Here is a 25,646-nt window from a genome sequence, read left to right on the forward strand (position 1 = left end):
CAGCTGCCAGATTGGTCACATGGAGGTGAGCTGCTGGGGGGCGGGGGGTGCGGAGGAGGGGCTGACAGAGGAGAGACGGTCCCACACAGACAGCGTGTCTACACAAAGTGAGGGAAACCGAGGCATCTGGGCGCAGTTAGGGAAGGGCTCCCTCCTCTGGCCCCAGCGCTGTGTCCTTCCCAGTCCCCAGTCTGTTCCACGTGTCCACAGGGCCCTCGCCGGTCCCCCAGGGACACTGTGTAAACAGTCACAGTTTCTCAACCCAGAGATGCTCTCAAAGTCTTAGCTCTGTAAACAGATGGCCGAGTCCTGGGAGCCGGCCAGCGTGGGTCTCACAGCTGACTGCTGACCGCAGAGGGCGGGGTGGCCCCTGTTTCCGCTCTCCCCGCCCTGCCCCAGCGCCCTGCCTCTGGGGAGGTGGACTCATGTCACAGGGGCTCTTGGTACCAGCTCCCTGGCTCCCTCTAAGCCAGGGACACGGCCGCCGTTTCCCCTCGGATCCACATGTTCCGGCGGGGTCAGGGGCCCCTTGAAAGGCAGAAATCCTGTCAGCTCAGGGGACTCAGGTCTATCGGCTCCTGGCTGTCCTGGGCCTCCGGGGACCAGTCCCCAGACTCCGTGTCCTGTGTTACCCGGTGGACGTCCCTCGGAGGCTCTGTTCTGTGCTGTGTAAGGGGGGGACGCCCCCGCACTCAGAGTTGTCCTGAGCTGGGCAGACGCTGAGCCCGTCACTCGCGGGGACTCTCCCCGCCGAATTCTGAGACTGGCGCCTGCACCCTGGTGGGGCGCGGACCCGGCTAGGGCCCCGCAGGAAGGCCACTGCTCTCCCCTGTCCAAGAAGCCTTCCTTGTTCCCTGGTGGGCACTCTGGGCTCCCTGTGCTGGGCCCCTTCGCCCCGGCCTCCGGCCTCCTTCCCCGCCCAGGCTCCCGTGAGATCTGTGGCCAGCAGCACCCCAGCTCCCCGAGAACAACGGCCGGCGTGTCTGGGAAGACGGCTGTGGGCCCCGGGCCCCGCCGCGGCCAGAGTTCTCTCGCTTGACCCCAGCCCGGTTTCTGAGCCTTCTCAGCTGCCTTTGTCAGAGGAGGAAATTCGAAAGCTATTTGGATGAACTGCCTGTGTGTATCTCAAGCACAAATAGTCCTCTGAGCGCACATCTGTGTAAACACGCGTCGGCAGTGACCGGGGAGCCCCGGCGGGGAGGCTGGGGGGTCGGAGGACCTCGCCTGCGCGGGTCTGCGAGCCTCGGCGGGGCGTGCCCCGTCCTCCCCCTGGGAGACCCCCCCACCCCCCCCAGGTCTCTCAAGGCCGCTGGTCACCGTGGAAGCAGAGTCCGGGCACAGAGGCACACGCCACCCCCGGGGGTGGGGAAGCAGTCCGCGCTCTCTTTGGTCTGGGGGAGCAGGGGCGCAAGGTCTGCCCCGGGGGGCCAGGGACATCCGACTCCCTGACCCTTGTCCCGGCAGTCTCAAGAATCGGGGGCGGGGGCGTGGCTGTGTCGCCAGCCCCGGGTGGCTGAAGCCTGCTGGTCCCGGGACCCCCAGAGACTATGCCTGCTGTGTTCTCAGCGAGCGAGGCCCCGCAGAGGCCAGGAGACCCCTTCCCTCCTACAAGGCTGTGCACTGCCTCGGAGCCCCCTGGAGTGGGAAGAGACACAGAGGGAGTTGGGGCTGCCCGGCCCGGGCATTGACAGCTCTCCCTCATCCTGCGGGAGGAAGGTCCTGCCCTGGGAAGGGGCTGGAAGCCGATGCCCAGGAGTGGGGGGCACGACCCGGGCCAGGGAGCTCTGTCTTCTGACCCCCTCTGCTACGCATCGGGCCTTTCTGGGGCCCAGGCTGATGGGGGCGGGGGGCAGGAGGCCTTGTCCCCACTTGGCCATAAAGGCCGTCAGGCAGGGGGCCTAGTGGCAGGGTGAGGGGCTTGGGAAGAAGGCGGCCGCGGGTCCCACGGTCTTGGCCACGTCCCCTCCTTGCTCTGGGCCCCTGGTGGGCATGCACTCCAAGGCCCAGGTCTGTGACCCTCACAGGGTCACCCTGCCGGGGGTCCGGACCCGTGCTGCGATCTCAGGAGAGACGGGGTCCTGGGGTCTCAGACGCTGTCTCCTGTCTTTTCCAGGGCATGCTTATGGAGGGGCCGCCGGGCCCCGAAGGCCCCGCAGTGAGTGTTGTGTTTAATTTCCTGGGCCTGTGGGGGGTGCTTGGGGGTGCGGGGTCAGTGACAGCCCTTGAAGGTCCTGGATGGAAAAGAGGGGGCACCCATCTCTGCAGACCCCCCGGGGCCCACCCCCACCCTCCCCTGAAGCAAGGCGGGAATGGGGTGTTGCCCTGCTACTGTATCTGAATTCTGTCCTGATTTTAATTCCAGGGTCTCCCAGGACCTCCGGGAACGATGGGACCCACCGGCCAAGTGGGTGACCCTGGAGAAAGGGTAAGGGGTGACTCCGCTCCTTGGGACCACACGCTCTGTGGGCTTGTCCGCGTGCCTTTCCGCTCCGTAGCTGGCCTTGTCCTCGCATGTGCACGGGTATATCAGCTTTCTTCTCCAAACTGCCCCTGGTCCCCTCACCCCTCCCGCCACCCCCTCATTGCGTCCGTCTTCGGAAATTTAGGGAGCTCGAGTGCTGCCCAGCCCCGAGCCTGGGGCAGATGGCACCTGCAAGGGCAAGAGTGTGCCAGGCCTGAGTCCCGCTGAGGCTGCTGCGACCAGCTCACAGGGGGCCCTGTGGCCTGCGATGTCAGGCTGTCCACGTGTTGTCCACGTCACTTGGGATTGGGACCTACATCCGTCCTTCCTTAGTATGTGAGCTTCTTGGGCCTTGATTTCCCCGCACTCTGTCTTCCTTGTTGGAAATCAAGCCACTGAATAGGAGGGCTTGCCCTGGGTCAAAGGGACTCGTTCCGGGGTCTCCCTCGGTCAAAGGAACATGTCCCAGGATCCTCCCCAGTCACAGGGACCCGTCCAGGAGTCCCCCTTCCCCCGCCCCCGGTCCAAGGGACATGTCCCTCCCCCCTGTTCTCCCCCCTCCTCCGTCAAAGGGATGCATCCTGAGGTCCCCAGAGCAAAGGGATGTGTCCCCAGGTCGCTGCCCTTGAGGTGAAGGCTGAGCCACAATGTCTTTCTGACACCTAGTGGAGTTTTGGGGTACTGCAGCCATGGGGTTCTTGCCCCGCTTGTCTCCTTTCTTCTTTCTGGTCCCGTGAATATCGACGTGGGCACAGATAGTTATCGGGTGGCCAGGTTGTGGATGGGAGAAACCAGGAGCGTGTGTGTGTCCTGATGGATGGCTGTCCCCAGGGCCCGGCACACCGCCCAGAGAGTGTGGACCTGACGTGCAGGGAGGGCGCGTGGATGGGGCCCGGTGGCCGCGTCTGGTCGTGTGGAGGGATGGCTAGGGTCTGCTTCCGAGGCCACGTGGCAGGAAGTCCATCGGGGTCTGGCGGTCAGGCTCTGGAGCGGTGCCGGGCACGTGGGGGGGGGGTGCCCGCCGACAGAGCAGGTGAGCCCTGACCGAGGGGGTTGGGGTTAGCCGCGTTCTGTGCGGCGGGGGGGCCTCTGAGGACAGATCGCATGGGCAGCAAACAAGATGGCCTGCCACGCTGGTGGCTGGTGGCCTTCCCACGCCTCCCGGCCTCGCCGCGTGCGGCCCCTCCTCTCTGCCACACGGCACGACTCCAGACACGGGGCCACTGCTCTGCCCTGGCCACGGGACCAGACCATAGGGTTCTGCTGTCCCTCCCCCAGCTCGCTCTGGGGGCCCTTTCCCCAAAGATCTGTATGACCAAGTGCCCCCACGGGGGCCGTCGTGAGACGGCCCCACAAGCGTGCCTGAGCCCAGACGTCAGCGAGGGGGGACCACACGGCGTGGCAGGTGCTGTCATCTCCGTTAGATGCAGGACGGGATGCTATCCACTGGGTGCATGGGTACTGATGGACCTTGGTCAGCCTCGGTGTTGCTGCGAGTGTCCGTCCCTCCACCCGCCACCTGCCCATCACCCAGTTCCACGTGCTGTCTGGCACTGAGGACTCCTCCCCACTTGGCCCCTGCCTTTGGGCTGAACCGGCTCGGTGCCAGGGGTGGGTGGTCTCGTTGGTGACTGGTGCTCCGTACCTGACCCAGCGGCTCTGTTAGAGGAGCCAAGGCCGCTCCTCTATGTCGTTGGTTTAAGCAACTGGTGTCTCTAAATTCAAGCCAGGATCCAGGAGCACGGGGCCTGGGGATGGGGTCGGCAGAGGGACCCGCTCCTCTGAAGCATGCTGTCCTTGGAGTCAGAGAGAAATCTGCAGCCCACTCGGCCTCCCCAGTTCCTTTCCGAGTGGGGAGGGGGAGCCGATTCCAGGAGCCGAGCGCTGCCCACCCTCTGGGCCCTGCGTAAGCCGTCATTGTCTAAGGAGATGTCCCTGCTCAAAGCTCAGCATCCTCTCTGTGCCCACGTCTCCCGGATACGCAGCTGATCAGCTGGCAAAGGACACTGGATGCAGAGTCGGGATCCTACCCTGCCACCTGCCAGCAGGGGGACCTCAGAATCCCTGTGTAGAATGAAAAAATTTCCCTCCATCCTCTTATGTTGGGTGATGGGGGCCTATCGATTAAACGGACAAAAAGAGGGCATCGATAGGAGAACAGGCACACGCTTTTATTACTGTTTTAAGTTTTACATGTACAGGGACCTGAGGGCTTCTGTACCATTTCAACCAAGGGCGATAAATTGTGGGAAAGTGACTAGGAAACATACAGGGAAACGAACGGAAGGTAAGGGTCGTTTTGGTAAGATTGCTTGTGCAGCCTTTTCTCAGTGCCTGCGCTCGGTCCCCGGTCTCCAGTGATCAGGAGCGTCCTCATCCTGGTACAGATGGGGGTGGTGGGTAATTCGTGCCATCTGTCCAGAGGGAAACTTACGCGCTCCTTTAAGGCAGGTGAGGGGAGGGCAGAGAGCTGTTGCTGATGCTCGGTTACCGTCAGCTCGACATCGTCCTCAGAGCAAAGTGGCGCATTTTGGGGTGGCACGTTCTGATCCCCTATCTGCTTGGCCCCATTTGCTTGTCTGGACGTGACAGGTTTTCACTGGGTCATCTGGAAGGATCCGCCCCTCCCTCCCACTCCAGTTCCACCGTCCTGGGATTCTGTAGCCTTTCCTGTTACTAATTATTGGTTACTTCGTATCTGGCCTGGACTAGTTGAGCCTGTCTTCCTAACTGGGTGGCTGTCAGCTCCTCCGAGCTGCTGTTGGGCTTGGGCGGTGTCAGAGGTGAGAAGGGGCCTGAGCCATCACCCCGTCCAGCGCCCCTTAGTGACAGACGGCCGGGCCCAGGTGGGCCGAGGGAAAGCTTGTGAGAGCCACGAGGCGGAGGCAAGGCAGGGGTGGGCTTGATCCGGGCCAGCTGTCCCGGTCCCTCTTTCATCCTCAGGCTCAGAGGGAAACAAGGGACAAGAAAGCCGGGTGTCCCGAGGGCCCTGTGGATCCCCCACGGGGCTGAGTGCTCCCAGGGAGCCCGGATCCCACGTGCAGGTTTCCTCTCAGGACCCTTCACGTCCAGAACGGAGGCCCTTTCCCACGGAGGCACCTCCCTCCCTGCAGAATCTGATGCACTCAGTGCCCCCGGCAGGGTCACCCCCCCCACCCCCACCCTTCCTTATCTTTCAAGGGTCGGGCTTTCCCGTGAGATTTGCTTGGATGTGTTTTCTGTGCCTTACAAGGTTCGTAAGCCCTGCCCTAAGGAACAGCGGTCGGTACCGCCTCCCCCACGAGAGAGTGTGCATCACGGGTGCCGTGTGGGGTCCCCAGTACCACCCTGGGGACTGCACCCCACTGTGCCACCGCTTTACCCCCGGGTGGGCAGGATTTATGCCCAGCGCTGGGGGAATGGACCCAGGCTGGGTCCCTGGCACCTGACAGGCAGGTTCCGTTGCGGATTGTGTGAGGCTGTGTGAGTGAGTGAGGCTGGCAGGGCAGGTCTGTTCTCTCCCGCCTCCTGGGGCGGCCGTGCGGATTTGTTCTCTCCTAGTGCTCCTAAGCGTCTTCCATGGGGCCACCACTCAACCCACCACACCTGGTTATTCGCAAATTCCCCACGGCCGGTGTCTCTGCGCGTGGACACAGGACGCGGTCACAGATGGGCGTGGGCCTCCCTCGCCGCTCCCTCCCCGGAGGGCACTGAGCGCGTCCGATTCTGCAGGGAGGGAGGTGCTCCCGTGGGAAAGGGCCTCTGTTCTGGACGTGAAGGTGTCCCATAAGCCACAGGGCCGCGAGCCACGGTGGCATGGCCCTGCCCTGGGCGTGGCGGGCCATTGTCCTGCTGTGGCTTGAACATCCCCCCTCTGTGAGACATGGCTAATCCCTTGAGCCCCCCGGAAGCCAGAAGGACCCACTTTCACATCAGGGAGCATGCTGGGATGCTCCTTCTGAGAGGGGGCAGGCTGGAATTAGAAATAGTCCTGGGCACATCTCAGTGCCTCCGTCCAGCTCTGCCAGCCTCCCGGGGCTCGGAAAGCCTCCACGGGCAGAGCTCGGGCGTTCCTCCCCATGCCCGCTCCCGCTCCGGGCGGTGGGCTTGGCTGGGGCAGGTGGGGTCAGCGGGGTGAGGGAGAAATGTGCCAGCTTCACTCGAGGCTGTGGCCCCAGCTGCGGGCACAGCTCCCGACCCCAGTTTTCAGATGTGCTGCGGGAAGGGGCCGTCCGGAGCCACTCCCGAGCTCCTGTTGCCCAGGCGCTGGCCTAAAAAGGAGGAAGGAAGGGCACACTTACTGAGAATCTAGAGAATTCACGCCACGGTCCTCTCCTTTTCTAGGTCTAAGAGCCAAGCAAAAATATCTCAGCGTAAAGACTTCTCTGGCCCTCGGGGCCCCCTCTCCCCGACACCCTGCTGCCCTTTTCAGGAAAAAGGGCTCGGGCTGCCGCGTGCTGTGTGCACCCACGCCGCAGCCCGGAGGCGGGCCCTGGGCGGCTCATCTGGCCCTGAGTGGAGGGCTCACGGGCCCAGCTTCGGGTCTGGGTCTGCAGCCGCGGCTGACGGCGGCTTTGCCAAGGATCCAAGTGCCCTTGGCCTTTATCTCTGAGCAAACGCAGGGCCAGCAACGGCCTCCAGAAACCCCGTGAAACAGCAGCGACTTCTTAACACGGAGGTGGCCGCCTCGTGTCTACGTGTAGGTGTGACCAGAGCCCTGCCGTGTCACCGCTTGGCAACCCTCTCCTCCGAGCCAGTTAGGGCACTGATTTGGGGGCCAGCTGATCAAATGACACAGGAAAGGTGATGTTGCTTATTTCACTTCTAATCCGGCGGCTGGAGCCGCGCAGGGTCCCCGCGACCTCCCCGCCCGCTTGCCGGAGCGTCCCTCGATGTCCCACGCGGGCTGTGGAACCGAGTGAGCCACACTGGGGGCCCGGGGTCAGTGTCCTGAGAAATGGGAAGATGCCTCTGATGTAGCCCCGCCTTCCAGCTCAGGGGACGAGGTTGCAGACCTGGGCACCGGGCAAAGGTTCGCGGACAGTTTTTCAAGCAGTCGTGGGTTAGTTGCTCTGTGAGACTCACGTTTTTAAAGCTTTGGGTGGATTCGTGAGGGCGGGGCATCACTTTTCCCTCCAAAGCCCCTCTTTCCGCCAGTTCCCGGGTCGTTCTCTGCCCGTTCCTTGGCATCGTCCCGGTTGCGGTCGAGAGGGTGAGGGCTTTCCCACCAAGGCTGCAGTCCCGGCACCGTGGCTCAGGAAGAGCAGGGGTGGGGGGCATGGCAGGAGGGGCTCTGGAGGCGGAGAGTGGACGAGGGGCCACCCCCAGTGGGCCCCCGGCCTCCGGTGCTACACAGGCCCACGCACACCACGGAGACCCCACGTGGCTGGCGTCTCGTGCCGGGGAGGCACGGACCCTACGTCTTAAATTGGGGTTTGATTTGGGACCGACGCCGTGGCGGAGGGCTCAGCAGCGAACGATGTCGGCACCGAGTTTCCAAGCGGAAACCCCAGGTGGCCAAACCCGTTCCAGATGTTCCTCTTTTAAACATGCTTTTTTTTTTTAAGCAAGGGTTTGTTTTTTTTTTCCCCCCGAGATGCGGGCAAGGGCAGCGTGGCTGTGTCCATCAGCAGTAGAAGAAAGCGTAGCCCTTTGGCCCCACGGTTTGCTTGCGGGACTTCCCTAAAAAGCCGCCCGCGGGTCCACGGCCACAGCACGTGTCACGGCGGAGGTTGGAAATAGCCAAACGCGCACCAGTAGAGGGCGGGTGGGTCCACGATGGGCTCATCGTGCGTGGGAAACTCCACGGCCGTTACACAGAGCGAGGCCAAGCTCGTCAACGGGCCGCCGTGTGCCGTGGAGAGAAAGCACACGGCAGGACGGTGTCGCAGGACAGAGAAGCGTCTCCCGAGCGTAGACCCGTAGTCACGTGTCCCATCACCAGCCACCGTGCGTGCGGCCCACTGCCCCGCACGGGCAGTTTAGCCCTGGAGACTTCTGCGGCGGGGACGGGGGCTTTCACTTTCCGTCTCGTGCAACTCCGTGGTCCACGACATCTCCCGAGGACGGGGACCACTTCTGTGGTCAAAGCAACCACGGAAGAAGAGAGGAGCCCGTGTTAGTTCGGGCGCGGACGGTTCCCAGAGAGCCAACGTCCCCCGGCTTCTGGGCCGGGACCGGGGGAAGTGATCTCCATTCCCTGCCTGGAGCATCGCGCTCCGGTGGTGGTGGTGACCTTGCCGGAGCGAGGCTGTCCTTGGTGCCGAACGCGGGACCCGACGCCCATCGGTTATGCCGGGTGTGGCCGGTGGGAGTCCCTTTCCACTGGGAGGAGGGAGTCACGCCCCCATCTGTCTGCAAAGCAAACCTCCTCTGCCTCAGGCTGGGTGGGGATCTGCCAGGATTTGTGAAGAGGCTGGCTGATAATACGGTTTTTTTTAAATAAACCGTCTCGTCCGTTTCACATTGGTAGCGTTCTGGAGCGGCCAGGGTCAGTCTAGAGAATCTGTAGGGGGGTGTCTGTCTGCGGCCTGCTTTGGGGACCAGATTAATAGGACGTGTGGGGGCCACCGTGTCATCTGGACACACGGGCTCTTGAGATTGCTCGAGAGGGGTCTGTGTCCCACGGACGTCCCCCCGTTCACTGGGGTCCCTTGTGTCTGTCCAAGCAAGGGGAAGCGGTCACCCCGACCGCCTTCTGTCTGAGCCACCGCACGCAGCGTCGTGGGGGCCGGGTCACTGGCAGGCGGAGGAAATGGGGGAACGGGCCTGGGTCTCCTGGGCTGCCCGCCAGTCGGTGTGCAGGCCCGGAGGGGGCGCTCCTGGCTGCTGGGGGCCCTGGCTCGGCCGACTGCCCGCCTCCCGGGGTGGCCCCTCTGCCCCCTGCACTTGGGTCTCCCACCTCTCCCTGCACATCTCTGTGGATCCGGCTCAGAACCTCTTCCCTCCTCTTTCTCTCCCCCTGAAGCCTTTCCTCGTCCTCAGCCCACATCTCTCAGGCCCTTCTTTCCTCTGTGCTTGGATTCTGGAACATTCCGCGCCATGGGGTCTTGCTGGTCCTGTGCTTGCCTTGTGGGTTTCCTCGTGGGCTGCGGCTCCGCCCTCCTTCTCTGGACACAGCCCTGCCCCGTCCCTGTTGCATCCTGACCCAGCTGTCTTGGGCCCTCTGTCCACAGGGTCCCCCTGGACGCCCAGGCCTTCCAGGGGCTGATGGGCTGCCCGGCCCTCCTGGAACCATGCTCATGTTGCCCGTGAGTATCATTTGTGGGGGTGGGTGGTGGGGTGCACGGCAGGGTGTGTGGGTGGCAGCGTGGGTGGGTTTGGGGCTCAGAATTCGGTGGAGAGGGGGCCCCAGGCTCTGTGTTTGAAGGGGACCATCCCCTGGCCACAGGCCACTCCAGTGTGGGACAACTGTCTCATAGCAATAGGCCCTCCTGGGGTGTTTCCAGGGTCCCAAGTGGCCCACCTCAGGTGCAGGGACATTGGCTCTGAAAGCCTGCTCCTCTTGTCAGACTCCCACCGTCCCCGCGGGGACCCCGAGCGGGCATGCTGCCAGCTGGTCCCTCCTTGATCTCGTGGGAGCCCAGGCCCGGGCCCGCTGGCCCAGAGGTCAGTCTTCTGGCTGGCGACCCGGTGCTACCCGGGAGGCCAGGTGCAGCTGAGGGTACCCTGTGTGCAGCCAGGAGCTAGGGCTCCTCAGCACAGGCATTTGCACTGGGCCCTTGGCTTTTTCTTGCAATAAATAGGGGCTGTGGGGTCTCAGAGTGAGATGCCGTGGAAGTCAGAAAGGTCTTTCCAGACTCGGGGCGGGTCTTCCGGTGGCCCTAGGGCTGAAGCCGGCAGGCGGGGCTGGGGCAGCGTGTCCAGGGAGGGGGCTCGGGCCAGACACTGTCCAACCAGTGGCCTCCCCACCCCCGCCAGGCTCCGCTGTCACCCGGGAAGCCCCGGGGTCCAGGGTGGGCACCCACACCGGTGCACCCTTGGTGACCCCCTGTCTTACACCTGCAGTTCCGCTTTGGAGGGGGCGGTGACGCCGGCTCCAAGGGTCCCATGGTGTCGGCTCAGGAGTCCCAGGCTCAGGCCATCCTGCAGCAGGCCCGGGTAAGTGATGCGTGGTACCTGGAGGGGACAGGACACGGCTGGGAGAGGGGCGCGCCTCCCGGGGGATCAGGACACTGTGTGAGTGTGCACTCGCCAGTGTCTGGGGGCCCAGGCGAGCACTGGGAAAGGTCGGGGAGGTGTCTCAGTGCTTCTCTGTGTATGCTGAGGGTCCAAGTCCCTGGATACGGACGTGCGGGGCCGTCTGCTGCCCTCCGCTGGGCACGGGGGATGGAGAGACAGACCCCGTGTGCCCCTGGAAGGGCTCCCAGTGATGGGGCGGGACCGAGATAGAGCCTCTGGGACGGCACCCGCGGGCCCCAAAGCCCCTCGCCTGGCCTGGGGGTCCCGAGGAGCATTTGCTTCCTGACGGTTCTGCTCTCTGCTAATCGGCTGGTTAGTGAGCCGAGGTTTTGATTGATGACGCTCCAGATTGCTGATGGCCGGTGACAAGAGTGAACCCCGGTTCCATGAGGCCGGGCGGGTGGGTGATCGTTTGGTGGAACATCACCTGTAATGGGGCATCTCGGGAAACTAAGTAAGCCCTCGTTTGGGCGGTATTTATGTGGCTCTGGCACCGTGGAGGTGATGTTAGTGATCACAATGTGAGGATAATTAGAGGACAGCTTGAGCGTCGAGCTGTTGCCGTGGGACAAATTGTCCACGTGATGCCACGAGGTGCGCGAAAAACCCCAGCGCCTGCGGCTGGAGTTACTGACGGGGCCTTGCCTGGCTGTGCGTTTTCATGGAAGCCGAGTGGGTCGTGGGCTTACAAGGTTTTGTAACTGAAACGAATCTTTTCCAAAATGAAAATGGCATCGTGCGGGGGAGGGGGAACTGAGTCACAGGATAGAAGCAGAAGAGGTCCTTTGGGGAAAGGAGGCCGAGCTGGGCTGTGGCGGGGGTGGGGGTGGGGGGTCACACTCTGGGCGGGGCTGGGGGACCTCCAGAGCCGAGGGCCGGCTGGGGACAAGGAGGAGGTCAGCACCCGAGGGGGTGGGACGCCCATCCCCACCGTGGGGCAGGCCACCCCCGGGTTCCACCTGCACGGCCTCCGTTCCGTTCGTGTTGGCTCACAGGTCCCGGAGGAGCTGAGGTGCCAGGTTCCTGGAGCTCCGTCAGAAACCCCTCCTGCAGAGGCCCCCGTCCTCGGTGCGCCCCGTCGGGCCTTTCCTGCCCGGCTGAGCCCCACCTGTTAGGACCAGCACCCTAGCCGTTTCTCAGTGTGCCCCATTTTCCCTTGCAGCTGGCGTTGAGGGGGCCAGCTGGCCCAATGGGTCTAACGGGGAGGCCCGGCCCCATGGTGAGTCCTACGTGGGGGACGGAGGGGGAGCGTGGTGGGTGGGGGACATCCTCAGTCGGTCCCTTTGGGCTCCCAGCTCACCCAGAGAGAGCACACTTTAAGCTCTCGTCAACCACTCATGTTGTCAGTGGCACCCCAGCGGGACTGGGGGCCTTCGGCAGGGGCTTGGGGGGCTGTGGTGGCCTGGGGGCTGGGCAGCCTCCCCCACCAGCTCTGCTCTGATTCTGCCTCATGACCCAGGGAGCTCTGAGCCTCTTTCTTTCCGGGCTGTCGTCAACTCTTGATGGTTCTGTTTCCAAAGTCAAGAGCCCTTCGGTGAGGTGAGGGGACGGACAGACCCGGGATCCCCAGCCCTCCTCTCCCCAGCCGCACAAGCTGTGTGTGGTGTGTCCCCGGGCACGCTCAGGGCCCGCAAACAGGAGCCCCTGGGAGTGCCTGCGGCCTTTGCAGTTTGCAAGGAGACGGAGGATTTAACCCCCCACCCCCATTCCCTAGGGGGCGCCTTGGCTCTCTGCCCCCCGGTCTGCATTCAGCACCTTCCTCGGCCATGCTGGCTCGGGCTGCTCCCCTCCGTCTGGGGCTCCTGCCTCGTCGTGAGGGTGCCCGCATGCTGGCCTGAGCTGTGGAACGTGCCAGACCACCGTCACCTTCATCCTGGAGAGAGAAGCAGACTCTGTGCTGGGCTTTCCGGCTCTCGTGCCGTAAGTCCCACTGTCCAGAATTTGGTTCAAAACTCAGAGCAGATCCAAACAACTGGAAAGGTCCTGCTCAGCCCCCAGGCTGTGTCCAGGGCAGGCACGCTGGGCTCCGTGGACCGTGAGCTTTGCTGGTTCGCAGCGGGAGCCCTGCCCCACGGGGCGCCCCCTTCGCTGGCATCTGATGAGCATTTCTAACCCAGACCGTGTCTCCCTAGGGCCCTCCGGGGAGCGGAGGTCTGAAGGGCGAGCCGGGAGACATGGGGCCTCAGGTACGTGGGCACCTCGCCCTTGCTGCTTGAAGGGGCGCGTCCTGCATGTCGGGGGGCAGAGCTGCATTTCTTTAAGGAAGCGGCAGAGATCTGTGGCTCTGTGCGCAGCTTTGAGGGACAGAAACAGCCTCTGCCTTCAGGGGAACTCGCTGGCTGTGCCCTGGGCAGCCCTCACTCGGGGGGCAGCAGACCCTGTGCCCTGCCCGGCAGTGCCCGCTCGAGAGACGGCGAGCCCCCGGCTGGGCTGAGGAGCAGGGGTTCAGGGCTTTGCTTTTGCCTCTGAAAAGCACGGATGCCCCCTGACACTCTGCCCTCTCTGATTGCGGACAGGGTCCCCGAGGAGTGCAGGGCCCACCTGGCCCGGCCGGAAAGCCTGGAAGAAGGGTAAGCGTTGTGGCTCAGTGGGCCGCAGCTGGTCCCCACGGGGGTGGGAGTCTGCGGTGGGTCTGCCCTGCCCCCACTGCCAGGCTCGGGGCCGGAAACCCGGTTGGTGGTTCCCCTCTGTCGAAGGGCAACTTTTCACAGCCGGATCCCCTTCCCTGGGGTCGCGAGCTGAGCCGGAGGGTGCTGTGTGTCCTGGGGCAGGTGTGCCTTGCGGGCCTCTGGCAACCTGGTCTCTGGCCTCCGTCCTGAGCTTGTTGCTGTTGTGGGTTTTTTATTTTTATTTTTTATTTTTTTTTAATGTTTATTTTTGACAGAGAGAGAGAGAGACAGAGCATGAGTGGAGGGGGGGGCAGGGGGCAGAGAGAGAGAGAGAGAGAGATACAGAATCTGAAGCAGGCTCCAGGCTCCGAGCTGTTAGCACAGAGCCTGACACGGGGCTCGAACCCACGAACTGCGAGATCATGACCTGAGCCGAAGTTGGCCGCTCAATCGACTGAGCCATCCAGGTGCCCCTTGATGTAGTTTAACAAACATTTTTTTTTTAATTTTTACATGTATTCATTTTTGAGAGACGGAGAGAGACAGAGAGAGCACAGCAAGGGAGGGGCAGAGAGAGAGGGAGACACAGAATCGGAAGCAGGCTCCAGGCTCTGAGCTGTCAGCAGAGAGCCTGATGCGGGGCTTGAACCCACGAACCGTGAGATCATGACCCGAGCCGAAGTCTGACGCTTAACCGACTGAGCCCCCCAGGCGCCCCTAACAAGCATTTTTAATTAAGGCAACTTCCGCGGCCCCTTGGGCGCAAGCGTGGAGAACACGAAAGGCTCGCCGGGCCTTATGTCCTCCAGGCGGCCTCGTGTCTCCAGAGACGGCCTCGGGTTTGGAGGAAGTGTCCTGTCGCTTGCCCGCTTTCCCGGCCCCCCGGGACTCTGGGAGGGTGTTCTAGTGTGGGGGACCCGTTTGTTTCCCTGCGGCCGTGGCTGCTGAACGGGGCGTACGTCACAGGTTCCTATCACTTAAGCCTCGCCATGCGGACGAGCCAGGGAGAGCGCGGCGAACCCACGCTGCGCTCTGATGAGTGGATCTACTCAGCCAGAGACGCCTTACGCGGGCGAACAGAAGCTTTGGGGTTGTTTGCGGTTGACCCGGTGCGGGTGTGAGCCTCTCCGAGGCGTGCTGAGCCCTGGGCCGCCCGGGCCGCTTGGAGAGTGTGTGGGGCAGGCAGGACGCCTCCGTGGAGCCAGCGCTAGCCGCGAGCGGGGACCCCCGGGGGCCGTGCTGGCCTGGCCGCCGCTCGGGGGCGGGGGGCTGCCGGCCGGAGCCGGGGTGCTGGTCGTCGGGAGCCGCTGCCCGTCCTGCCGGGAGGTCACGCGAACCGTTCTGACCAATCTCCCTTGACTCCGGGGGGTTTGGACAACTGCGGAGGGCGGGGGCCCCACCCGTGTCTCCGTTCTCCTGGCCTGGCTTCGGCGTTTTGCCCCGGAGCCGCGTTGCTTGGGCGCCTTTCCTGACGGAATTTTCATCCCCGCAGCTCCGTGTAAACTTTAACCCCGGGCGGGACAGACCAGCTCCTTTGGGGTCCACCCGGGTCCCCGGCTTCTCTCTTCTCTGCTGCTGCCCTGTCTCCCCTGTACTTTGAGGCCGAAAGCTGTCGCTTTCCAAATGTTCCCTGTGCTCGGCGGTGGGGGCCTCGTTTGATCAGGTGCATGCGGGACGAGGGGAGGAGAGAAGGCGTTCTTCTGGGCCAGGTCTTTATTCCCAGCGGGCTGGCATTTCCTCGTTAGCAGGGCGGCATCTGGCCCTGTCCCTGTCCAGGAAGCCTCAAGCCTGGCTCTCCCAGGGTGACCGTGGGGCCTTTGTAGTGGGCCCGACCCTTCAGCCCCGTGGCCAGTCGGGTGGGGACCGTGGGCTTGTCCTTGTCACTTTCCTGGAAATAGCTGGAAGTGATGGCCCCAGGAGTGGCCTCCACGGATGAGTGTCTTGCTAACGGTGGGCAGCCGTGTGGCTTTAGCGAGACAAGCCACCACTGTGGGGCTCGGTTCCTTTGGTAGCCAGTTGGACTGGCCCTAGGGGCCTCCTTTCTGTGACTCTCCTGTCCGTAATCTGGCTTCCGAACGGTGCAAGGGAAGCGGGCTGTGGATTGCTGCCCGGGCACACTCTCTCCAGAGCCTGAGACCCACAGTCCCGCAGACTCACAGAGCTGCCTGGCCGCTGCTGGTCTCGCAGCCTGGTCTCATCCCGGACACAGGCGACTGGCATTTTCCCCATCTGGCATTTCAGACGGCGAGGCTCAGAAAGACTGGAGTCACGTGAGAGGCACGCAGCAGCCCCGGGAGCCCGGTCGGGGTCCTCCGGACCAGCCTGGCCACGCGGGGCCGTGTGACTCTGCTTCGCATCGCAGGAGGCCACGACTCCCAGACCCCGGTGACAGTTTCCCTCCTGTGTTCCAGGGCCGAGCTGGGAGTGACGGAGCAAGAGGGATGCCGGGGCAAACGGGCCCGAAGGTAGGCTACGCTCGCCGCCTCCTGGCGTCCTGCACGCGGCCGCGGTCGCCGTCACCGTGTTGATGGCACGGCCAACATGGCGGCGGTGCGACGAACGTCACTGTGGTGACAAGTAACGAGTCATGACGTTCGTGCTCATCTCGGGGGGACCTTGGGGGTGGGGAAGGTTCTGCTTGGGTCCGTGTCTCAGCTGGGTTCCAGGCGGTCGAGGACCACGGCTGCCGGGGTGAATGTCACAAGCCAGCATGGCAACTGCAGCTAGTTTGCTGAGGGGGCAGATGGGTCCCTCTGAGCAGGTGGCGAGCATTGGGGGAGGGGGGCGCGTGGAATCTCGGCTCTGCCAGCCGTCCGTGAACGGACAGACGGCAAGAGCACGCACGTGGGGGCTGACGCGAGGAATGCCAGGTGCACGAGACGGGGAGCCTTCTTGACCGGTTTTGGGGCGTCTGCTCCCCGGCGTCGCAGGGAGCGAGTAGACGTTGTGTGTGAGCTGACGCAGGGTCGGTCACGTGTGCGCGTGAACGGAATCTGCAGCCGGGCCACCCCTCCGCCCCCCGCGTCGGTGTGGAGCCCCCTCCCCTGTTCTCGGCCGGCCCTTCCTTTCCCAGCTCTGGAGTGCCGTCCGGGGCCGTGCGCAGTGCCTTTCTCCCGCGTTACCTGGAGGGGGTGGGGAGAATGGGTCACCGCACCCGCCAGCGGCCGAGACGCCTGTTCACCTAGTAGCTGGTGTGGATGAGCTCGGGTGCTCCCCGCGCGTCCCGAGCTCAGGGGAGGAGGCTTTGGTCTCGAGTCGCCCGAGATGCAGGAGGGAAGAAGGGCCTTCTTGACTCTCTCCCTGCAGAAAGTGGACTTCTTCCAACAACAGAGGCATCTTAAGCCTGAACTAGCATACTCTCGACCTCCCCCACGTGCTTTGCAACGTCCGCGAGGCAGGGCTGTGCGCCCCGACTCCAGGAGGCAGCCCGGGGTGGCCCGGGGCGCCAGGGGGCCCCCGTCGGTGACGAGTGTGCCCGGCCGTGCCGGGCGCTGAGGGTGTAGCGGTGAGCGAGACAGGCACCCGTTTGACATCGAGGCTCGGAGCCTGTGGCCCTAGGACCAAAGTCAGCTCTGTGTTTGTAGCCTTTGTTGGTGTTTGGGGGAAAAGGGCCCCGGAACACAGAGCCGACAGCGGAATTTGTGGCGAACGCAGGCCGGTGGCCGCCACACGCGGAGGTTCTGGGGCCCGGGGTGCGCGGATGCTGCCCGAACCGCGGCCCGAGGAAGGGCGGCCAAGCTGTGTGCAGTGGCGCCCCTGAGCAGGCCCCTCTGTCCCTCGCAGGGCGACCGCGGCTTCGACGGCCTGGCTGGACTGCCGGGGGAGAAGGGCCACCGGGTAAGTGTTCCCCGCGTGCGCGTCACCGGCACAGAGGTCCCGATGGCTTCCGTGCAGAGCGTGGAGGTGTTTCTCGGGAGACCCTTCCGGAAGGCCTGGGATCTCTCGTGTGGGGCTGGGACCCCACCTTTCTGGGGTGGTCATGAAAGAAACTCCCAGAAACCAGTGCCAACGCGATGTCCTTGCGGAAAGTCAGCGCAGAGAGAGTGGGTTTCTCATGGGCCGCTTACAGTGAGAGAGCCCGTCAGGCCCCCCATACCCGAGGCACGTGGAAGGGGGAGGGGAGGGCCCTTCCTTAGAGAAATCCGCTCTCACTGGGGCCCACCGCGGTTCCAGAAAGCCTGGTTGGCCACCGTTTCGCTGCCGGGGACCCTCTGCACCACTCAGGCGGAGATTCCGGGAGCTGGTGGCAGCTCCTGGGGCGGGGCCAGGGCGCGTGCTGTGGCCCAGAGCCCCCTGCTTCCTTCCTGCGCGGGCCGCCTCCGTGGGACGGCTCTTTGCCGTTCCTCCGACGTTTTCTGCCTCTCCTGTTCTCTTTGAAGCAGAGCGTGTCTCTTTCGGGCTCCGGCACAGTGAGGGCACACGCAGGCACGCGTGTGTGCACACACACCAGCACACGCGCTTGGGGAGGGTGTCGGGAGGGTTTATGTGATGCGCCCCGCGGCCCGTTGAGGAATGACGTAGTGGTTATCAAGGCGTGTTGTCCACGTTCTCCAGCCACGGTGTGGAGGCTGGGTCGAGGGCAGCCGCCGGGCCCGTCCGTTTGACGGATGAGCACATATTAGGCACCGACTGCACGCGAGGCCCAGAGCTGCGAGAGGCGGGAGGTGGACCAGTGCTGACCCTCAGGATGCTCACGGTCGGGGGCGGCAGCCCTTCCTTGGGGACCCTGTGGGGCCGGGGCTGGTGCCCCGCTTCCCACGGAGAAGCTGGCAGGGGGTCGCTCAGACCCCCCCCCCACCCCGCCCGCAGTGTCCGGGGGCACTGCCTGCCCGTGGGAGCCGGTCGAGCGAACCTGCCTCCCGACACCAGTCCCCAAAACCACCTCCTGTCACTCTGGAGTCTTCAGCGGGCTCGGGGCTTCTGGTCTCAGAATCGCAGAAAGACGGACGGGCGTTTGAGACGGCTGGGGGTGACTATTCCAAGTGCCTAACGCTGACACTGCTTGACGTCCTAGGGTGACCCTGGTCCTTCTGGCCCACCAGGACCTCCGGGAGATGATGGAGATCGGGTGAGTAGCCACCTGCCCATCCCCTCGGGGGGGGGGGGGTCTGGGCTGGAACCGCCGGGAAACGCAGGCAGTGCTGTCATTGGTTGGCAAGGGTGGAGCTGGGGAAGGAGGGGCTGTGGGTGGGCGAAGCCACGGGATGTGGGGACAGGCCGCACGCCACCTCTGAGACAAAGCAGGTGGAAGCATTTAGCTTGACCGCTGGGCCTGCGTCCGGGAGCGGCTTTCACCTGCCGCTGGTCTCGGAGAGAGTGCCCTAGTTCCGGGAGGTGGCTGCCCGGGTCGCCGTGGAGGAGGGGTGTCGGGAGAGGTCATGAGCTCCGTGTCTCCTCTTGTCACGTGGTCCGGGTGGAGGCTGTGGGGTGGTGGGGCCCGGGGCTTAGGGGCGGGGGTGGGGAGTCTGGGAAAAGCCTGTCCTTGGCCCTGGAGGTGGAGGGAGGCGGAGGGCTGGGAGCGTGCAGGGGTGGGGGGAGCACAGCTCTGCCCGAGGTTGGAGCCCGGGCCGGGGGTGGGCGTCTCACAGGGGGGCTCTGCGGAGGCCCCGGGGTTCGTCAGGTGCGTCTTCCTGGGAGAGTGATGCACAGTTACGATGCGCAGAGAAACTAAGTGGGCTTATGAGCCCCTCCCTCCATTCACCCCGGTCACTTACACAGCGTCTTAGGGTCTCGGGGGTGTTTTAGGAAGAAGGTTGGGAAACTCTGGGAAGTGAGTTAGGGCCTGGCCGTGCCTCTGTCCTCAGCGGCTCTCAGGTGCCATTGCCAGGGTCCCCTCTCCTGTCTGGGCCCCAGCGCACTTGACTGTACTATGGGAAAGGAGAGACGGGTCTTCCTGGATGTGTGTGCTTCTTAGCAGGGGAGGTGTGCGTGTGTGTGCGTGTGTGTGTGTGTGTGTGTGTGTGTGTGTGCAGGGCCGGCCGTGCGTGAGGTGAAGAGGAGGGGGCAGCGCCCTGACTGGGAGAAGCGGAGTTGCCGATGGCAGCTCCTGATCTGGAACCTTTGGAGCCGGGACAGCATTTCCTTCTACGGCTGGAAGGAAGGGGCCGTGTGTAGGGCCCGGGCAGAGAGGTTAGGCTCCTGGGCGTTGGCCCAAGGGTCTGGCGATTGTCCGTGAGCCTCCGTCGTTCCCGCTCCTATCATTTCCCTCTCTCGCTCCCTCCCTCCCTCCCTGTTATCTGCCATCTCCCTCCCTCCCCACCCAGCCACCTGTTTTCCAACTCAGTCTACCTTGTATCATTCTACCATTTATTCCTATCATGACCCATCGAGGTCACCAGATTCTTGGCTGCCCTGATGTTTCTGTGCAGCCTTCCCCTCACCGGGGCTGTGGTGTGTGAGCTCCTGAGCAGAGCGTCCCAGGGGCTCGGATCCTCCCAGTTCCCTGAAGCTTCCCGGGGTGGGGACAGTCGGGCCTTCCCGGCTAGTACCGGACTAGTAGATCCGGCAGAGGCTGAAGCAGCCCCGGGCCAGAGGGTCCTTCCACACAGCGGGAAGGCATGTTGTCTCTCTGTCCAGGCTTCAGAATGTGTCCCTAAAATCCTGCCTCTTTTCTCCCCCACAGGGTGATGATGGAGAAGTCGGGCCCAGAGGGCTGCCCGGGGAACCCGTAAGTCCCGTTCGGGTGGGCTTCTCTCTCCTCTGCGTGGTGACGGGCTGCTCGAGGAGACCGCTCTGGGTGGAACCAGGGACCAGCCCAGAGCATAAGTTAGAGGGGAGGTCAGCCTTGAAACAGAGACATCTGGGGGTTTCTTGAGCAAGGAAAAGAAGGCCGGTAGGGCAAATATGGCCTTCCCCAAGGGAAGAAGACGAGACCTGGAGGGCTGTGGTTGGAGCTCCAGGCTGCAGGTGTGGGGGGTGTCCAGTGTCCTCATGGCGGGTGTCCAGGGTCATCATGGAGGGTGTGCAGGGCCATCATGGCAGATGTCCAGGACCATCATGGTGGATGTATAGGGCCATCCTGGCAGGTGTCCAGGGCTATCATGGCGGGTGTGTAGGGCCATCCTGGCGGTGTTCAGAGCCATCATGGCAGATGTCCAGTGCCATCATGGAGGATGTCCAGAGCCATCATGGTGGGTGTCCAGGGTCATTGTGGTGGATGTACAGGGCCATTATGACAGATATGCAGGGCCATCATGGTGCGTATCCAGGCTGAAGGCATGGTGGATGTCCAGGACCATCATGGTGGGTGTCCTAGGGCCATCATGGTGGGTGTCCAAGGCCATGATGGTAGATGTGCAGGGCCATCATGGCGGGTGTCCTAGGGCCATCGTGGTGGGTGTCCAAGGCCATGATGGTGGATGTGCAGGGCCATCATGGCGGGTGTCCTAGGGCCATCGTGGTGGGTGTCCAAGGCCATGATGGTGGATGTGCAGGGCCATCATGGCGGGTATCCTGGGGCCATCGTGGTGGGTGTCCAAGGCCATGATGGTGGATGTGCAGGGCCATCTTGGTGGGTGTCCTGGGGCCATCGTGGCGGGTGTCCAAGGCCATGATGGTGGATGTGCAGGGCTATCATGGCGGGTGTCCTAGGGCCATCATGGCGGGTGTCCAAGGCCATCATAGTGGATGTGCAGGGCCATCATGGTGGGTATCCAGGCTGCAGGCATGGTGGATATCCAGGGCCATCATGGCGGGTGTCCTAGGGCCATCATGGTGGGTGTCCAAGGCCATGATGGTAGATGTGCAGGGCCATCATGGCGGGTGTCCTAGGGCCATCGTGGTGGGTGTCCAAGGCCATCTTGGTGGATGTGCAGGGCTATCATGGCGGGTGTCCTAGGGCCATCATGGTGGGTGTCCTAGGGCCATCATGGTGTGTGTCCAGGCTGTAGGCATAGTGGACGCCCAGAGTGCACCAGGCAAGTGCCCAGCAGCAGTTGTGGTGACTAATCAGACGGTTTACCATCCCTTCTGGTGTCTACACTTCCCCAAAGTGGAGCCTTGCATCAGGGTGGCCCTGCCATGGCAGCAAACGGCTCTTTTCCCGAAGCTGACTTCTCTCAGGGCCCAAGCAAACTTCCTCAGTGACAAAGGACACCGTTTACATCTCACCTGTGGTTACTTCCGAAATGGCTCATTTTTGTTGCCCGTGTCGCCACGGCGGTATGCATCTGGCGACGTTAATTGAGGAGAAACCTTGCAAGCGGTACGCGGAGAGAGCCTGGGCTTGGGCTCACACATTCACCGGGGACTAAGTTATGCCCTGGATGCCTGATTCGCCTCTAAGGAGAATCCATTACGCAGTCCCCTCCTTAACACACGCCGAAGCATCCCCTTGCGGGTTGGTAACTTCTAGAAAGCATTTACAGGGCTAGGTTTTTAAATAACGACAGGGATAGTTAAGTGGCACTGAGTGTGGGAAGGAGCCCTCTCCCTCTGAGTCTCAGGAGTTTCCGTCAGAATTCAGGGCACTCGTGCCTTGGTTAAAGGCTGGAAAATCCCCCCAGGAGTGGGGCAAGTGTGAGGTTCAGGATGGGGCTCCTTTGGGTGACGGGCGATGCCTCTGCTGTGTTACCTTCTGAATCTCGTGAACCGTGCTGGGAACGGCGCTGCCTTGGGGCTGTGTCCCTCCATGTGCACACGGGCCGTCCCCTCACGTGACCTTTGCTGCAGAGGGGGGAGGGGCTGAGCTCTGGGCCATAGTGGCGCCCCAGAAAAAAACCCCGAGCCCCGTGCTTCAGCTCTGCCTTTGGTCGCGACGTCCCCATCAGAGAACTAGTTTCTCCTCCCTCCACCCTCCGGTGGCAGAAACGCAGTCACATGTCACTGCGCAGAGGGAGCCAGTAACGAGACGTGGACAAAAGCGTTCCATGCAGTGGAGTATCGCCGTGGCCTCCGCTGGGAGAGCTCTTGTGTGCACCTGCCCCGAGCGAGTGTGAAAGGGCGCCATTGAGCTGAAAGGCTCCCCTTCCTCTGAAGGTGCCCCTTGATCCCTTGTCTAAGCTGCCGGTTCATTCCATGCACCCGCCCCTGCTTCCCAGAGCTGGTGGAGAGGTGGGGCGGCTGAGGAGGCGTCGCGGGCGAGGACGGGTGCTGCCCATGCTTCCCGGGACGCGTGGACACCTGCGTTGCTGCAAACACTCTGGGGGTGGGGGCGGGGCTGCGGGGTTTGCCTGGGGCAGGGCTGGCGCCGGGTTCTTGGCCAAGTGTGAACAGTCCTTTGCCCTTTCCTCTTGCAGGGGCCGCGTGGTCTGTTGGGGCCAAAGGGGCCCCCGGGCCCTCCTGGACCTCCGGTAAGGCCTGTCACCTCTGCACGTCTGTCCCGCTCGGACACTTGCCCGGGGCTGGTCGAGGTGTTGCCGGGGCTCTGAGGCTCCTAGGCAGACAGAGCCCTCTGCAGGCGTGGGTTTGTGGGAGGAGGCACAGAGGCCCGTGGGCCATACTGCTTCTCCTTCTCACGCGACATGTGCTGTTTTAAACGGTCCCCAGGATGCCTCATTTTCTCCTTTGAAGGCACTCTAAGCAGCTTCTGGAAAGTTCTGGAAGCGAGTAGCCCATGGTTCTGTCGGGGCCCTGTCCCGGTGGGTGGCTTCTCTGGGCCTGGCCCACCCGATGCTCGGGCCCGACAGCTCCATCGACCCCTGGCCGATCGAGCCTGCAGAATTCTTTAATATCAACCCCTGCCCCTCCCCAGTAGGTTTGCCGTCCCCCGACACGGTGAGGGCAGGACGCCGAGCAGAGTTGGGTGGGATTTTCCCCGTGACTGTGGTTGATTCTTCAGCACTCTGTTATTTTCTTTCCAATGCCATCCAGGGTGTCACGGGTATGGATGGCCAACCAGGTCCGAAAGGAAATGTGGTAAGTCTTGGGGGTCTGATGCCCACTGTTACCGTCAAACCGGAAGGGGGTCCGAGGTGGAGGGCACAGGCCCTGAGCCCTGGGTCCAGGTGGAGTCTGAGCGGGAGAGCTGGTGGCCATGCTTATTCCGACCGGAGCCAGACCGTGTCTGTGCAGGTGCGGAGGGAGCTGTCTGTCTCCCTGCCCTGTGCTCCGGAGACGAGCACTTACTGTGAGCCAGGCCAGCGAAAGATAGGTCCCCTGGCTCCACCGGGAGACTTTAGCGCGACGTCTTGGGAGTTTTCCACCAACTAGAGTACTTTCTGGTCGCTTCCTTTCACGGTCGCTCCTTCCTGGCGGCTGTCTGGGTGTCCCGGCAGAGACGACTGGGTGCCCCTCACGTCCGGGTCAGCGTGGGGATCCTTGCAGGCGCCCAGACCCGCTTCGTCTCTGCCACGGGGCCGCCTGCTTCTCCCCGTCTGGGCGTCCTCTTCTGACGCTGGTGTTGGGCACCTGCCTGCCCTCCAGAGTCCCCATCAGTGCCTTGCTTGTGTTTCCTCTAGGGCCCCCAGGGAGAGCCCGGCCCCCCGGGACAGCAGGGCAATCCAGGTGCCCAGGTGAGTGAGCAGTGGCCAGCGGGGGGGGGGGGGGGGGGGAGTGCGGGTCTCGGTGGCGTGTCCTGGGCCCCAAGGGACCGGCAGCCCGCGTGTGACCTAGAACGGAGTCATCCCAGATGAGGGAGAGGGTGCAGGGAAGGTGGACGGGTGGCAGGGAGGAGCCCGGAGCCGGCCAGTTCCCTGACCTTGCCTTCCTCTCCTAGGGTCTCCCAGGCCCCCAGGGTGCAATCGGTCCTCCAGGGGAAAAGGTGAGTGGCTGTGCAGGTATAGGGACGCCCCCACCTGCCCACGGGGTGCGTTCCGGCCCCTGGGGAGCTCCCTCCACCGCAGCCCAGGCCGCGGAAGTGGCGGTCCGTCCCCAGCTTGTGCGTGATTCCGTTCTTTTCCCAGAGCCAGGGAAGCTCAGGGCCCTGCGCACGCTGGAAAGGAGGCCAGGGGGAGATCGGGGACCTTTGTTCGTCACTGATCATAAGTTCATTCATTCACTCATCCATCCGTTGTCTAGCTGTGCGGAGGGTTGCCGGATTCAGGACCAGACAGAGAGGGCGCTCAGTCGAATTTGACTGTTTGTTGTCAGCCTGAAGTCTTGTTTTGTTGTTTGCTTTCCGTGTTGTTCTTGCTAAATCTGGCAAACCCCCCCCCCCAATCTGCATCCGGGCCCCTGCTGAGTCCTAGGTGCTGGGGGAGAGCAGGGCCACTGGAGCACCCGCCGAGCTCGTGCTCGACCCCAGATCTTTCCGCGAGCGCAGGCCCTCGGCTGACGGCGGGGTCACCTCCGAGGTGTGGTTCTCACACCTGGTTCTCACACCTGGGCACCAGCTGAGAAGCCCTCCTGCCTCCGCGTGGGATGATTTTGTTCCATTGGCAAAACCGCGGGCCCAGGAAGCAGCAGAGGGGGAGGGTCCTCTCCTTTGGGGGGGGTTCGGTTGCCGGAAGCTCCCGTGCCAGGGGGCGTTCAGTGCCTCTGAGCATCCCTTTCAACAAATGTTCTTTGGGCGGAAATGTCGGGAGGTGCCCTTGGGGTCGGCCTAGGGAAGAGGTGGCCCCAGGGCTCAGGGGGTCTCTGGTTTGTTCTAGGGTCCCCTGGGGAAACCAGGCCTGCCAGGAATGCCCGGTGCTGACGGGCCCCCGGTGAGTACCCTGCCCACCTCACCCCTTCGGCACTGCCTGCCCCGTGTGCCCCCAGGGATGGAGAGCCCAGGCCAGCGGCCGCCCCCCTCGCCCCTCGTCCCTCGCCCCTGGTTGCAGTGAGGCACCCCTTCCTGTCTCCTCTCTCCCACCTCCACTGATAAAGAAAGACCCGGCTGATTGTGTGACCGGTGGCCCAGTGATTATGGGGCTCTGGGCGCACTTTTCCGTGACGGGTTCCGATCAAGGGGTGGAAACTACACGACTAGCAGAAGGAGTTATTTGTTGGGAGCGCTGTTTAAGGACCAGAACCCAGCCTGCATTTCCAACCCCGAGGAGGGCTGGGCTGGGCTCCGAGCCGTTCCCCGTGTCGCTGGTGTTTGAAGGGAAGGACAGCGCGCGCTGAGTGTATTTTTAGCCATCACACACTGCGAAGGAGGGTATTAACCAGTGCGTTTGCCATGTGTGAGCGCAGCTGTGGAGCCAGATCAGGGACCGCCTCGAAATGGGGAGCCAGTGACAAGTCAGCCTGTGGCTGAGCTGGCCGAGGGAGGGGTGGGGAGGTGGCACACGTTCGAGGTGTGTGTGTGTGTGTGTGTGTGTGTGTCCATCTGTACCCACCGCCCTCTTGCAAGCTGCTGGTGGGATTTCTGGTTTCGCATTTTTTTTAGAGGATTCAGGTGATGCTGCATACACAGCACATTTCCAAAAATAGGACTATCTGAACCATTTATTTCAGACACGGCGTATCTTATCGTTCTAATAATGCTGGTCAAACCTAAGCAAGAGCTCAGTACGTTGACAATTAACTGGGGACTGTTTAAGGTACGGCTTCCC

The 25,646-nt window shown here is 63.2% G+C and overlaps 1 protein-coding gene across 2 annotated transcripts in view; it reads left to right on the forward strand.

Moving 5' to 3' along the window:
- COL5A1 (collagen type V alpha 1 chain) overlaps positions 1 to 25,646 on the forward strand; it is a 149,402-nt gene that overhangs the window by 64,787 nt on the left and 58,969 nt on the right. For both annotated transcript variants that reach the window (XM_043565112.1, XM_043565113.1), the window contains exons 10-25: positions 2,114 to 2,155; positions 2,363 to 2,425; positions 9,616 to 9,690; positions 10,448 to 10,540; positions 11,784 to 11,840; positions 12,754 to 12,807; positions 13,138 to 13,191; positions 15,642 to 15,695; positions 17,014 to 17,067; positions 18,245 to 18,298; positions 19,853 to 19,897; positions 22,467 to 22,520; positions 23,041 to 23,085; positions 23,628 to 23,681; positions 23,885 to 23,929; positions 24,759 to 24,812. In XM_043565112.1, coding sequence (XP_043421047.1) covers positions 2,114 to 2,155; positions 2,363 to 2,425; positions 9,616 to 9,690; positions 10,448 to 10,540; positions 11,784 to 11,840; positions 12,754 to 12,807; positions 13,138 to 13,191; positions 15,642 to 15,695; positions 17,014 to 17,067; positions 18,245 to 18,298; positions 19,853 to 19,897; positions 22,467 to 22,520; positions 23,041 to 23,085; positions 23,628 to 23,681; positions 23,885 to 23,929; positions 24,759 to 24,812 — 897 coding nt within the window. The remainder of the gene's footprint in view (positions 1 to 2,113; positions 2,156 to 2,362; positions 2,426 to 9,615; positions 9,691 to 10,447; positions 10,541 to 11,783; positions 11,841 to 12,753; positions 12,808 to 13,137; positions 13,192 to 15,641; positions 15,696 to 17,013; positions 17,068 to 18,244; positions 18,299 to 19,852; positions 19,898 to 22,466; positions 22,521 to 23,040; positions 23,086 to 23,627; positions 23,682 to 23,884; positions 23,930 to 24,758; positions 24,813 to 25,646) is intronic.

The sequence above is a fragment of the Prionailurus bengalensis genome, chromosome D4 (genome assembly GCF_016509475.1).
Source record: "Prionailurus bengalensis isolate Pbe53 chromosome D4, Fcat_Pben_1.1_paternal_pri, whole genome shotgun sequence".
Taxonomy (NCBI): domain Eukaryota; kingdom Metazoa; phylum Chordata; class Mammalia; order Carnivora; family Felidae; genus Prionailurus; species Prionailurus bengalensis.